Source organism: Elephas maximus, chromosome X (genome assembly GCF_024166365.1).
Source record: "Elephas maximus indicus isolate mEleMax1 chromosome X, mEleMax1 primary haplotype, whole genome shotgun sequence".
Lineage (NCBI taxonomy): Eukaryota > Metazoa > Chordata > Mammalia > Proboscidea > Elephantidae > Elephas > Elephas maximus.
Window position 1 is genome coordinate 124,845,285 of NC_064846.1, and position 14,626 is coordinate 124,859,910.

General features: G+C 39.6%; 1 protein-coding gene across 3 annotated transcripts in view; it reads right to left on the minus strand.

Annotated features, from left to right (window-relative positions):
* JADE3 (jade family PHD finger 3) overlaps positions 1 to 14,626 on the minus strand; it is a 194,728-nt gene that overhangs the window by 30,772 nt on the left and 149,330 nt on the right. For all 3 annotated transcript variants that reach the window (XM_049871273.1, XM_049871274.1, XM_049871275.1), the window contains exons 7-8: positions 8,675 to 8,842; positions 4,348 to 4,464 (exon numbers count right to left, since the gene is read on the minus strand). In XM_049871273.1, coding sequence (XP_049727230.1) covers positions 4,348 to 4,464; positions 8,675 to 8,842 — 285 coding nt within the window. The remainder of the gene's footprint in view (positions 1 to 4,347; positions 4,465 to 8,674; positions 8,843 to 14,626) is intronic.

A 14,626-nucleotide genomic window follows, 5' to 3' on the forward strand; every position in this document is an offset into this window, starting at 1 on the left:
AGAATCCTCAAGGAAACTACTGAAACTAATGGAAGAGTTCAGCAGAGTATGAGGATACAAAATAAACATATAAAGATCAGCTGGATTCCTCTACACCAACAAAAAGAACATCAAAGAGGAAATCACCAAATCAATACCATTTACAGTAGTGCCCAAGAAGATAAAATACTTAGGAATAAATCTTAACAGACATAAAAGACCTATACAAAGAAAACTACAAGACACTACAGCAAGAAACCAAAAGAGACCTACATATGTGGAAAAACATATCTTACTCATGGAAAGGAAAACTTAACATTGTAAAAACGTCTATTCTACCAAAAGCAATCTATAGGTACAATGCAATTCTGATCCAAATTCCAATGACATTTTTTAATGAGATGGAGAAACAAATCACCAACTTCATAAGGAAGGGAAAGAGGCCCTGTATAAGTAAGGCACTGCTGAAAATGAAGAACAAAGTGGGAGGCCTCACACTACCTGATTTTAGAAGCTAGTAGTCAAAACAGCCTGGTACTGGTACAACAACAGATACATAGACCAATTGAACAGAACTGAGACTTCAGACGTAAATCCATCCACATATGAGCAGCTGATATTTGACAGAGGCCCAAAGTCCGTCAAATGGGGAAAAGACAGTCTCTTTAACAAATGGTGCTGGCATAACTGGATATCCATCTGCAAAAAAATGAATCAAGACCCATACCTCACACCATGCACAAAAACTAACTTGAAATGCATCAAAGACCTAAATATAAAATCTAAAACGATAAAGATCATGGAAGAAAAAATAGGGATGTTAGGAGCCCTAATACATGGCATAAACAGTATAGAAATCATTCCTAACAATGCACAAACACCAGAAGAGAAACTAGATAACTGGGAACTGGGAGCTCCTAAAAATCAAACACCTATGCTCATCCAAAGACTTCACCAAAAGAGTAAAAAGATTACCTACAGACTGGGAAAAAGTTTTTAGTTATGACATTTCTGATCAGCGTCTGATTTCTAAAATCTACACGATACTGCAAAAACTGAACAACAAAAAGACAAATCACCCAATTAAAAAATGGGCAAAGGATATGAACAGGCACTTCATTAATGTCTTCAAGTAGCTAACAGGTACATGAGGAAATGCTCATGATCATTAGCCATTACAGAAATGTAAATCAAAACTACAATGAGATTCCATCTCACTCCAACAAAGCTGACATTAATCCAAAAAACACAAAAGAATAAATGTTGGAGAGTTTGTGGAGCGACTGGAACACTTATATACTGATGGTGGGAATGTAAAGTGGTACAGCCACTTTGGAAATCGATTTGGCCGTTCCTTAAAAAGCTAGAAAAAGAACTACCATAAGATCCAGTAATCCCAATCCTTGGAATATATCCTAGAGAAGTAAGAGCCTTAACAGGAACAGATACATGCACACCCATGTTCACTGCAGCACTGTTTACAATAGCAAAAAGATGGAAACAACCAAGGTGCCCATCAACGGATGAATGGATAAATTATGATATATTCATACAATGGAATACTACGCATCAATAAAGAACAACGATGAATCCATCAAACATTTCATAACATGGAGGAATCTGGAAGGCATTATGCTGAGTGAAATCAGTCAGTTGCAAAAGGACAAATATTGTATGAGACCACTATTATAAGAACTCAAGAAATAGTTTAAACAGAGAAGAAAATATTCTTTGATGGTTACAAGAGCAGGGAGGGAGGGAGGAAGAGGGGTATTCACTAAGTAGATAGCAGACTAGAAGTATTTTAGGTGAACGGAACGAGGACACACAATATAGGAGAGGTCAGCACAAATGGACTAAACCAAAAGCAAAGAAGTTTCTTGAATAAACTGAACACTTCGAAGGCCAGCTTAGCAGGGGTGGGGGTTTGGGGATCATGGTTTCAGGGGACATCTAGGTCAACTGGCATAATAAAATCTATTAAGAATGCATTGTGCATCCCACCTTGGCGTTTGGAGTCTTAAACGCTAGCAAGCGGCCATCTAAGATGCATCAATTGGTTTCAACCCACCGGGAGCAAAGGAGAAGGAAGAACATGAAAGACACAAGGTAATTATGAGCCCGTGAGACAGAAAGGGCCACATAAACCAGAGACTACAACAGCCTGATACCAGAAGAACTAGATGGTGCCTGGCTACAACCAATGACTGCCCTGACAGGGAACACAACAGAGAACCCCTGAGGGAGCAGGAGAGCAGTGGGATACAGACCTCAAATTCTCATAAAAAGACCAGACTTAATGGTCTGACTGAGACTGGAAGGACCCTGGAGGTCATGGTCCCCAGGCTTTCTGTTAGTTCAAGATAGGAACCATTTCCAAGGCCAACTCTTCAGATAGGGATAGGAAATGATACTGGTGAGAAGTGAGCTTTTTGGATCAAGTGGACACATGAGACTATGTGGTCTGCTTCTGTCTTGAGGGGAGATGAGAAGGCAGAGGGGGTCAGAAGCTGGCTGAATGGACACGGAAATAGAGGGTGGAGAGAAGTGTGCTGTCTCATTAGGGAGAGAGCAACAAGGAGTATATAACCCAAAAACCACTATGCCACCAGGGTTTCCGAGGAGTATATAGCAAGATGCATATAATTTTTTGTATAAGAGAGTGACTTGATTTGTAAACTTTCACTTAAAGCACAATAAAAAGAAAAAAAAAAGAAAATCCTCACAACTGGACAAATAAGCAACATCGTGATAAATGGAGAAAATACTGAAGTTATCAAGGATTTCGTTTTACTCGGACCACAATGAACCACCATGGGAGGAGCAGTCAAGAAATGAAACGACATACTGCATTGAGCAAATCTGCTGCAAAAGACCTCTTTAAAGTGTTGAAAAGCAAAGGTGTCACTTTGAGGACTAAGGTACACCTGACGGAAAAACGGAAGCCGTGGTATTTTCAATAACCTCATATGCATGCAAAAGCTAGACAATGAATAAGAAAGACCAAAGAACTGATGCCTCTGCATTATGTTTTGGTGAAGAATATGGGCTGCCAGAAGAACAAACCAATCTGTCTTGGAAGAAGTACAGCCAGAACGCTTCTTAAAAGCAAGGATGGCGAGACTTTGTTTCACTTATGTTGGATACGTTATCCAGAGGGATCAGTTCCTGGAGAAGGACATCATGTTTGGTAAAGCAGAGGGTCAGCGGAAAAGAGGGAGGCTCTCAACAAGATGTACTGACCCAGTGAGTGCAACAATGGGCTTAAACATAGCGTTGCTATGAGTCAGAACTGATTCGATGGCATGTAACAACATAGCACTTAACATCTTCTAGTACACTGTTTAATATATATTGCTTATTATCTATCTATCTATCTCAACTAAAATGTAAGGTACATGGTGCAAGGTTCTTTGTTGGCTCATCCATGAATCCAAAGCGCCTAGAACAGTGCCTGACACAGAATTAGGCACTCAAATATTTGTTAAATCAATGTAATTCCTTATAATAAAAGTTTTAAAAGTCTCATTTTGTAAGGCTTTTAGAAAATGCAGAATCCAAACTCTAGGTAATGAAAATAAGTACTACTGTTCTACAAATGAGAAATTTACTTCAAAACATTATGTACCTCCATCTTTCCATTCATCTTTCATCCATCAATCTATTATTTATTGTCTGTCTGCCCCATCAGTAGGGTAGGGGATCTAAGGATGAAACAGCCTGAGCTTACTGCCTACTAGGGAATATAAAACTCATAGATAAATAACTATATTAGAGGGTAGAATGTAGTAGTGCATGTGCCCCATAGCCACTACTTCTACTTTGAGCAGCTGAATTTCTGGTCCTCAGATGTCTCAGAAACCTTTATCTGTACTACTAGATGTAATAATTGTGCCTACAAGAATGACTTTCAAATTTATCTACCAGAATTTATCCATTGAACTCCATCTTTCACTACCAAAATGAGTTGCACTTAGTCTAGCAACAAGGCCATTCATCAAATCATCCTAGAACCCCAGAAACCACTGTCAGTTGGTAAGCCACACAAGGACTCAGGGTGTTGGTTCCAGCCAGGATGGTATCATCCAGCTTCTGCACTCACCTTATTCATCAGATCTGACATCACGAGGATGGAAATTAACTTCTACTATGGATTCTTTTTTATGGATATCAAAAGATTAAGCTGAAGGGTCCAGAGACAATGCCAAAAAAAAAAAAAGTTCCAGAAATGGTCTGTATAAAGCAGAGTCCCAGAAGTGAGCAGGTGGCCTCCTGAGTGACTTTCTTGGTTCATAGGGTACTCTCACTGCAGAGTGAATCTGTTCAGTTTGGTGTTAGTCCACTCCACTACTTCTCATGGAGACTTACCTGAATACAAGCCCCTGTCTTCAACTTACACAAGTTGCAAACTAAGGCCCACCGACTGGGCGGGATGTGGGAGACCTTTGTGATTGGCTCCATTCTCTCAGGACAAGCAATGCTGACCTATAGATAAAACACCACCTGTAAGGCAGAGGCACCAAGGCATTCCAGAAGTACATTCCACAAACCATTAATGATGTTATATGAAGCTCAGAAAATAAAAACAGTGAGGTGAGCCACATCTCTTAAGGTTAATGTGGAACCATGGGTAAATAAATAAAACCCACTGCTCAGATCTTCAATCATTTCCAGTGATGTGATTCATATATGGGGTGAGAGGGCAGAAGTATAGACTAGGAATGTGTATGTGTGTGTGTGTGAATCAGAATTTATTCCTTTATAAATTTCTGTTATTCCATTGTATAAACGTAATACAATTTATTTATCCATTCTCTTGTTTATTGGATTGGGCATTTGGATTGTTTCCAGTTTTTGGCAATTATAAATAATGCTACCATGAACATTCCTACACAAGTCTTTTTATGAATGAATATTGTCATTTCTCTTGAGTAATTTAATTCCCAGAATTGCTGGTTGTATATGTTTAATTCATAATAAATTACCAAACTTTTCTACAGTTATCTACTGCTACCAGCAAAATGTGAGAATTCTAGTTGCTCCATACTATTGCCATCATTTAGTGTTTTAGTCTTTTTTTAATTTTTTTGTTGTTGAGAATATACACAGCAAAACATATACTAATTCAACAGTTTCTACATGTACCATTTAGTGACACCGATTACATTCTTCAAGTTGTGCAACCTTTCTCACCTTCCCCTACGATTCCTATGTAATCTTTTGAGTTGCTGTTGTCAATATGATCCCATATAGATAGTTCTTAAAAGAGCATAATGCTGAAGGCAGATACTTTTTTATTAGTTAAGCTAAACTATTGTTTGGTTTTAAGAAGGCTTCAGGGGATATTTTTGTTTAAGATTTAAAGATTATCTCAGGGTAATAGTTTCAGGGGTTCATCCAACCTTCATGGTTCCAGGAAAGTCTGAATTCTATGAGAATTTAAAACTCTGCTCTGCAGTTTCCCCCCTTTTGATCAGGATTCTTCTATGGAATCTTTGATTGAAATGTTCAGTAATGGTAGCCAGGCACCATTCCAGTTCTTTTGGTCTCACGGTAAAGGAGGCAGTTGTTTGTGGAGGCAATTAAGCCACACATTCCATACCCTCCTTCAATTCCTGACTCTCCTTCCTCTGTTGTTCCAGGCAAAAAGAGAACAATTGTCGTGCCTTGGCCCTTGTAAGCTTTTAAGACCCCAGGCACTACACAATGAACTAGGAGATAGAACAGAAGCACTAAATATGTTATTAGCCCACTGAATTGGGACATCCCATGAAACCATGACCCTAAACCTCCAAACCAAGAAACTAAATCCTAGGATGTTTCTGGCTGTACATAAGCAGCCTCAGCAGCTACATTTTTTTTTTTTTGGTCATTGTATATATATCACACAACTTTTGCTAATTCAACTTTTCACAGATGTACAACTTATTGACAGCAATTACAATAATCAGCTATGCAATCCTACTCTTAATCAATCTGGTATTTCCATCACCGTTAACCCCTCACTTTCCCCTGACCTTCTGCCCCTAGTAACTACTAAAAACTTTGGTCATTACACATTTGCCTTTTCTTGTCTTTTTATATGTGAGGTCATACGATATTTGTCCTTCTGTGACTGACTTATTTCACTCGGCATAATGTCTTCCAGCTCCATCCATATTGTAGCATGTATTAAGACTTTGTTTCCCTTACTGGCTGAGTAGTATTCCATTTTATATATGTACTGTATTTTGTTTATCTATTCATCTGCTGATGGGCATTTATGTTGTTTCCGCCTTTTGGCTATTATAATAGTGCTGTAATGAACATTGGTATACAAGTCTCTTTATAAGTCTCTCCTTTCAAGTCTTTTGGGTATATACCTAGGAGCGGAATTGCTGGGTCATATGGTAGTTCTATTTTTAGTTTTTTGAGGAACTGCCACACTGTCTTCCATGACGGCTATGCCATTTTATATTTCTACCAGCAATGGGTAAGGTTTCCAATTTCCTCACATCCTCACCAACATTTGTTATTTTGTTTTTTTAAATTTTAGCTATCCTAGAGTGAAATGGTATCTCATCGTGGTTTTGGATTTGCATCTCTGATGGCTTATGATGCTGAGCATCTTTTCAGGTGTTTGGTGAATGTCCTCTTCGGTGAAATGTCTATTCAAGTCCTTTGCCCATTTTATGATTGAGTTATTTGTCTTTTTTTGCTGTTAAGCTGTCGAACTCTTATATATATATTGGCTGTTAGATTCTGATCGGACACATAGTTTCCGAAGGTATTTTCCCAGTCAGTAGCTTGTCTTTGCACTTTTGGGAATAGTTATCTTAATAAATCAGGAACAAAGAAAACTACTAAGGAAAGGAATTAAACTTCACAAAATCTAGCACCTATCTTATGTTAGAGAAATAGTGCTAGATGCTTTGTTATTTCACTTAATTGACTAAGGATAAAAAACAGAGCCAGTGATAAGCCTTTCAGTTCAGCTTATTGTTGGAAAGTAGTAGCAATTCAGGAAATGATGAGATTTTAGAAGATGTCAGTAGAAAGGCTGAGGATGATAACATTTTTAAACCAAAGTCTTTAAAACCACATAACTATCATCAGCCTGCCCTACTCCCTCATCCTAAGTAGCTTCAAAGTGAAATTAGTTTTTGGGATAATGCTGAAAGGGGTACTTTAAAAAAATGGAATTTTTTTCCATATTAAAGTAAGGAGTCAAGCAAGTCCTAGTAAAAAGTGTTTAAAAACATTTTTTTTTTACAAACATATACATGAGTTTCTAAGAGAGATACAATTTGAAAAAGTAAAGGACTGTTGAATAATGATAGTCAAACTAGTATATGCTCTACCTGCATCAGGAGACTAACAGTAAAAGATCAGGGAGAGCTTGAACAGTCCAAAGAAAATGCCAGCAGGTGAGAAAGCTTCTTTTACTTTTAAAGAACTCTTCCTAAGTCATTTTCTTCAGACTTTTATGTGCTGAGAGAGCCTGCTTGGGGACTTGCTCAGGAAATCAGTCACTCTTTCGTCAGAAATCTGAGAGCTCATTTCTTATGTCTGTAAGTTGAAAGTTCTTAGGGAGGGGAAAAAAAAAACTACTACTCAAAAAATTTAAAAAATTCTGACTTCTATATACATACTTAAGAATACAAAAGTATCTATCTAGGACTTTTAGTGTAATTTTGTGAACTCGATTATTAGACAGTAACTGCCCCGGAACCAACTTTAACAAGAATAAAGGAAGGGAGTTTTAAAGGAGAATGAATTACTGATACAGTGTTATTGGCTCCTCACCAACTAATTTCTGTAGTTTCTCTCCTCATGCAGTTAAACTACTTCACAATTTTTTTTGGCTTGGATGGGGGTTGGGGAGGGAGGGTGTGAGTGGGATACCCAAGCAGACAAAATGCCTGGAAGCCTGTTTTAACCAACTTAGTGTGCATGCAGCCCCTGAGAAAATACCAGCAACTGACGGAGCAGCTTAAATAATGAGGAGTAAAGTTTTGAATAAAGAAGCTCTTAGGCAAATGTTTAGTCTAAACTCTGAAAAGAGCTCCCAAAATCAAAGGGCACTCTACTTTATTTGTAATAGCCTAAAACTTGAAACAACACAAATGTAAGGGGTAAATGAATCATGATACTATATCAGTACAATAGACTAATACTTAGCAATAAAAAGGAATGAACAGCGATATAAGAACATGGAGTGCTGAGTAAAAGCCAGACAGAAAAGAGTACATACTGTATGATTTCATGTATATGACATTCAAAAACAGACAAAACTGATCTATGGTGATAGAAACCAAAACGGTGGTTACTCTTGGGGGATAGGGACTGGGAAGTAGATATGAGGGAGCCTTCCGGGGTGCTCTTTATGTTTGGGGTGTTCCATGTCTTGGTCTGGGCTGTGGTTAGAGATAAATACACATGTAAACATTTATGAAACTCTACAATTAAAAAAAAATCTGCTGCTTACACTGATCTTTTGTGTCTCTACTCTCATACAAATTTACTAAATACCACTGGTAGTACCACCTATGAATGAATCTGCACAGGTTTACATGCACACCTGTATTCAAGAAGGATCTGAGGTACTTTAAATGGAAGCATTATCACTTCAGAAACATGGGCAGGCATGAAGCATCTTCAGGCTAAGCCTGAGTCAGTATGAACACTGTGACTGCAGACCGGGATGAATTTTTACCTCTGGAATCCACAGGGCGCAGCTGACATGAGCCCATTTAGTCCCTGTCCTGGTGGTCTTCATGGCCCCACCTCTCTTTGGACATAAGAGACATTGTGGATGAATGCCCAGGACACAAGAGCGACACAACCAGCTGCCTTCTGGAACCTTGAGGATGCCGTAGCAGGCCTGGAGGCACAAGGAGGGCGGGAAGGAGAATGGTCAACATCTTCTCACCACGTGTTCTGATGTACAGTCACAGAGCATTCCCTGCTTTTAGGCGAAAGAGGCAAATAAAGTCAAACAAACTCATATCCAGGATCTAGTAATTTAAAAACACTTAAAAAAAAAAAAGGCAACTTTCAGCACCTGTTATGGGATCAGCTTGTCTTTGTGAGTACTGACTTTAAAGACAACGGAATAAGACTAGAAGGAAATATACCCAAAGACTAGCTGAATTGTTATTTGAGTGCTGGGGTTATTGATTTGTGTGTGTGTGTGTGCCTGTTTTCTAAAGCTACTTCAAGGACTATGCAATTAGTCAGTCAATTATTTGCTGAACAACTTCTACATGCCACGTGCTGTTGTAATCAAGAAAAAAGTGTTAGAAAAAAAGAACGAAGCTTCTGAGGAGCAAATGAGCTAGTGTTTATAAAGTGCCTAAGAGAGTGCCTGGCGCATAAAAAGCACTCAGCAAATCGCAACAATTATTTGCTTGGGTTGAAAGAGGACTTGTGAATGAATCCTGAATTGAACAGAATATTACATTAATCACAGTACTCCATAATGAGCTCTGGAAGCTGCTTCAAATCCTTTATGGAATGAAGTTGGAAAAATAAATGAATTGCTGGCAGGGGAGGGGGATGCTAGTTTGGAAAACATTCTAGCCTTCCTTTTCACTACCTCCAATTTTGCCCACTCTCCCCTTTTTGCTGCTCCCCTCTCACTATTAGAACCTAAACCCAGGGACACCTGGCTTCCCATGTGGCCTGGCACACGTTCCACCACTGAATGATTCTTTATTCTAGCTTCAGGGTCTCTGCCTGGCTTAGGAGATTCACCCTTAGCTCATATTCAAGTTACTAACAGTTACTCACTATGTCCCCCCGACCAGGCTGTTTTCCCAAACTCCTCCTGTCCACATCACAATGCTTCCCACCTTCCAGATCCAAATTCCTGGACTCATATGACCTACTTCATCTCCTCTATCCTGGGGGCTTGCTATTCCTCCCTACAGAGTGGCCCTCAGCCTCTGACCTTCTCCATTCCTACCACAACTGCCCCATCCAAGCTCTCATCACCCCTTGCTTGGATGAATTTACTTCTAAATTCTCTTCTTCCTCCTACACACCTTCAATTCTTTCTCTATTTCACTTCCATATTCTTACTAAGACAAAGATTTCACATCATCACACAGTGGCAAACTCTCCAGGGATTCCTTCTGCATCTCCTCTCTCTAAATCTAAAATGGGGTTTGGCAAATTACCACCCAAGGCTTGTTTTTGTAAGGCTTACAAGCTAAGAATGGTTTTTGCATTTTTAAAGGATTGTAAAAAATAAAAACAAAGAAGAATATATGACAGAGATCATATGTGGCTGGCAAAGTCTAAATATTTACTCTCTGGCCTCTCTGGCCTGATCGAAACTCTGCTATTCATGCCCCACCACACCCAAACACAGAGCCCTTGACTAGGACGGGCAGGCTTCCTCGTTTTCCCACAACCAATCTTTTAATTCTTACCTCCATATGTCTGTTTAAGAAGTTTCCCTGCTCTTCGCTGTCAGCTGCTCTTTGCAGTCAGACCCTTCTCACTCTTTAAGACCTGGCTCAAACTCCAGGCCCCTCTAAGAACCTTTCTCAGGCCACTGTAGCCCCTTGCATCTGCTCCATTTCCTGAACCCCATTACCACTGCCACACTCTATGCGATTTCCCTTGCCACATGTGTAGTTAGCATCACAAATTCTTCTCTACTCTTGCTGTTGTCTATGTTTTATCTTCTCAGTGAGACTGTAAGGAGAGGGCAGAGGGCCTTTATCATCAATTTATCTGGAATACCCCCTACACTGAGCTTGAGTAGATGAGGTGGTTTGATTGTTATTGTTGATAACCTGCCATTAAATCAGCCTCTGACTCATGGTGACCCCATGTGACAGAGTAGAACTGCTCCATAAGGTTTTCTTGCCTGTAATCTTTACGGATGCAGATTGCCATAGGGTGGGTTTGAACCATCAACCTTTCAGTTAGCAGCCATTCCAAACTGCTCATGCCACCCAGGCTCCTCTGATGGTAGAATAATTTAATTCAGTTTAAGAACTGAAGCTGGACTCCAATCAATCAGGCTGGTCTTATGACAATAACCATTTATAAGATTCCTAGCCTTTAAAGCTTTTTTCTCTGAAGCTCAGAATTTTTGCTAGGAAATAAAAGCAAACTTCCTCACTAAGATACAGCCCTTTTCAGACCAGCAGAAGAAAGGCCAGTGGCCAGTTCCAGGAATGCCTGTTTCTCTTGGCCATTCTACTTGGAAGAAAACCATTTAATTAGTCCTTCTGTAGACTTATTTATGGTCATAAGATGGTAGAAGCCTGTATTCCATGGCAGTGGCTCTCAACTTTTTCCTGACCACAAAAAAATGAAGGCTGTGGACCCTCCTGAGAATTTACATATGTTCTACATATAATTTCAGGGGGTTAATAAAGTCAGTGCCAAAAATTATATGCATGACAGACATAAATGATATAAGAATATGCACCTTGTACCTTCAGGAAAATTAACTCAGGCCTCAATTTCAGTGTTCAATATCTGGGCTAAGAAGCAGAAAATGTATACACATGAAGGGACTTGGAATGGTGCCAACTTTTACATTTTTCAATGAAAATTCAAGTTCATTGCTAAAATCTGAAGTTTACTGATGTAAATATCTCTTGGAAAGTACTGACCATAAATGTATTATCATCACTGAAGAACAAACACTGAACATAATATGGTGACAGTAAAGAAGAAAAATTATGTTTAATAAATTCAGATCACATATTAACCTATCCTCATTGTGTTAAGGAATAAACCATATCTTCCAAATCACTTAAGTCACTTCAGTCAACAGAGGGAGCTCTAGCCCAAGGATCCCTTTAGCATCCAACGAAGCCTTGAATGTTCCCACTTTGGGAAGAGTTCCTTTTATATAAAATTTGTGGCACAAATGTCCCAGCTTTAATGCATACTAGCTTGCACTCAGCAAGGCCTTGTTAGTTGTTAATGTCATCTCTTTCTATTTGGGGAAGAACATTACTAGATATGTTTGCAAATCAAATAAAAAGACCCTTGGGGAGAATTATCCTGCTCCATTTAATTTTGTTAGTCACAGAACCTGAAAAAAAATTCCTTAATATTTTGTGCCAAATGTAAAGGACAAATGTAGAAAAGGTATACAGATGACTTTTGCACCACTGCCTTCAAATCTACTTAAAAAAAACCAAACCCACTGCCGTCGAGTCAATTCTGACTCATAGCGACCCTATAGGACAGAGTAGAACTGCCCCGTAGAGTTCCCAAGGAGCGCCTGGCAGATTCGAACTGCTGACCTCTTGGTTAACAGCCGTATCACTTAACCACTACGCCACCAGGATTTCCTCAAATCTACTACAGGTCTACAAATTCTTTATCTAAAACCCCTAGGATGAGAAACATTAAGAAATTCAGAATTGCTCAGATATTAGGAAAGTAATAAAGTATACCATATATATGGTAGATTACCTAACCCCACAGTGGGACCAGTGGGCCGAAAAAAAAAAACCCAAACCCATTGCTGTTGAGTTGATTTCGACTCATAGCGACCCTATAGGACAGAGTAGAACTGCCCCATACGGTTTCCAAGGAGCAGCTGGTGGATTCGAACTGTGGACCTTTTGCCTAGCAGCCAAACACTTAACCACTGCACCACCAGGGCTCCATATAATCAAACATATTAATATTTCTCTAAAAGAACATATGAGTATTTATACAAAATGGGATAAAGACTATAAACAGCCTCATATTAAGTGAGTGCCCGTGTTGTCCCCAAATTAGGTTTGGTGCTAAGCTTAAGTAAAAACTTCCACTTTTCAGAACTTTTATAATTTTGGAATTACAGAGAAGGAATTGTGGACCTCTACTGTCAGTTACTTAAGTCCATATTTAAATACTGAAGATTTTCTGCTCTCACTAAAGGTGTGACATAAAAAAGCCAAACTAAATCCACTGCCGTTGTGTTGATTCTGGCTCACAGTGACCCTATAGGACAGAAAAGAACTGCCCCATAGGGTTTCCAAGGCTGTAACCTTTACAGGAGCAGATCATCACATCTTTTCTCCCAGGGAGCCGCTGGTGGGTTCGAACCGCTGACCTTTTGGTTAGCAGCTGAGCACTTAACCACTACGCCACCAGGGCTCCAAAGGTTATGACATAAATGGCAGTAATTGGTAGAGTGGAGGAAATTTTCAAAATTCACTATTTTAAAGGACACAGGTGAATGAAGAAAGACAAAAGACTCAATTGGTCACAGAATAATTTTGAGTACCTTTTACATACAGAGGTGGCCCATGGAATTAAAAAGGTTTTAAGCCCCAGTTCCTTTCTATCTCCTATGTTATCTATTCTAATCATTCCAGTCATTCTGTAGCCAGAATAATCTCTCTAAAAGACAAACCAGATCCTTCAGGGTTGATGGGACAAAACCAAAGTTCCTTCATCCCCCTCTACCCTCATGCTTTCCTATCCCACCCCCCACTCTCTTTAGTTAGGAACCACTGAGAGTTACCCCTGACATACTTTGCCTGCTCTTACTACCCTGTTCGAATAGGTTCTCCTCTCTGCCTGAACAAACCCTGCTGTTTTCCCTGGCATCTCCTTTTGGCCATTAAGATTCAGCTCAGATGCCACCTCCCTGGAAGTTGTCCCTGACCCTATCCCTCCCATGCACTTCCACAGCAGTGTGGAATTGTGTACAAGAAGAGTTCATTTGTAATTCCTACTGCAGACTAGGATCTCCCTGGGGGTAGAGACGTGTCTGCCCCTTGACTGTGTCCTCAGCATGCAGCACAGTCCTAGCACACAGATGGAGCTGAGTACCTACCTATTTGCTAGATAAATTAATGAAATGAGTGAAATACAGGATAAGTTCAGAAGAGTAAAAATTGCTTAGGATAGGGAAGTTCAAAAAAGGATTTGAAGTAGATCTTGGAAGACATGTAGATTCTTGGGAGCTGGAGATAGAAGAAGACATTTTTAAATTGCGGTGTAGCTGAACCATGGCGACAAGACAATGTTAGGAATATTTATCACTGGACCTTTATAATCCTTTTAGCTAGAGCACAGGGCTGAGGGCAGGGGAACAGGAAAGAGCCAAAAAGAATATTAATATCATCATCATTACTACTGTTAATTAAAAAGGCAGAGTGCTAGAAAGAATGACAAATAACTAGCTGTAAGAACTTAGATAAGTCACTTTATCCCTCCTGATATTATCTGTAAAATTGGGGAACCAGACAGCAGTCCTTTACAGTCCTAAAATTTTATGACCTTCAAAAGTGGGGTAGACCTAGCTTCCCAGGAGTGATAGATTTTGGGAATGGGGAAGCCCCTGGGTAACCAGGATAAGGAGTACAGACTTCCATTTGTATGAATGTAAACTCGCCATGGGCATAACCTGATGATGCAAAAGGATTTCAAAGGCAGAGGGAAGATTCCCACACAGGCAGCAGGGAGACAACCGGGGGGCGGGGAGGGGGGAGTGTAAAAAGTATTGAACAAGGCATAAAGTGACACAATAAAGACCTGGGTTTAGCCACCCTCCCTGGGATAAAGTTAGTAGATAGGTCACCCTGAGGATCATAAGAGGTACTGTTTCTAGAGGAAATACTGAAGAACAACCAGGACAAATCTTTTATTTTCATTCTTAAATGCAAGCTGCTACCCAAACATGAGTGCTGGAGTT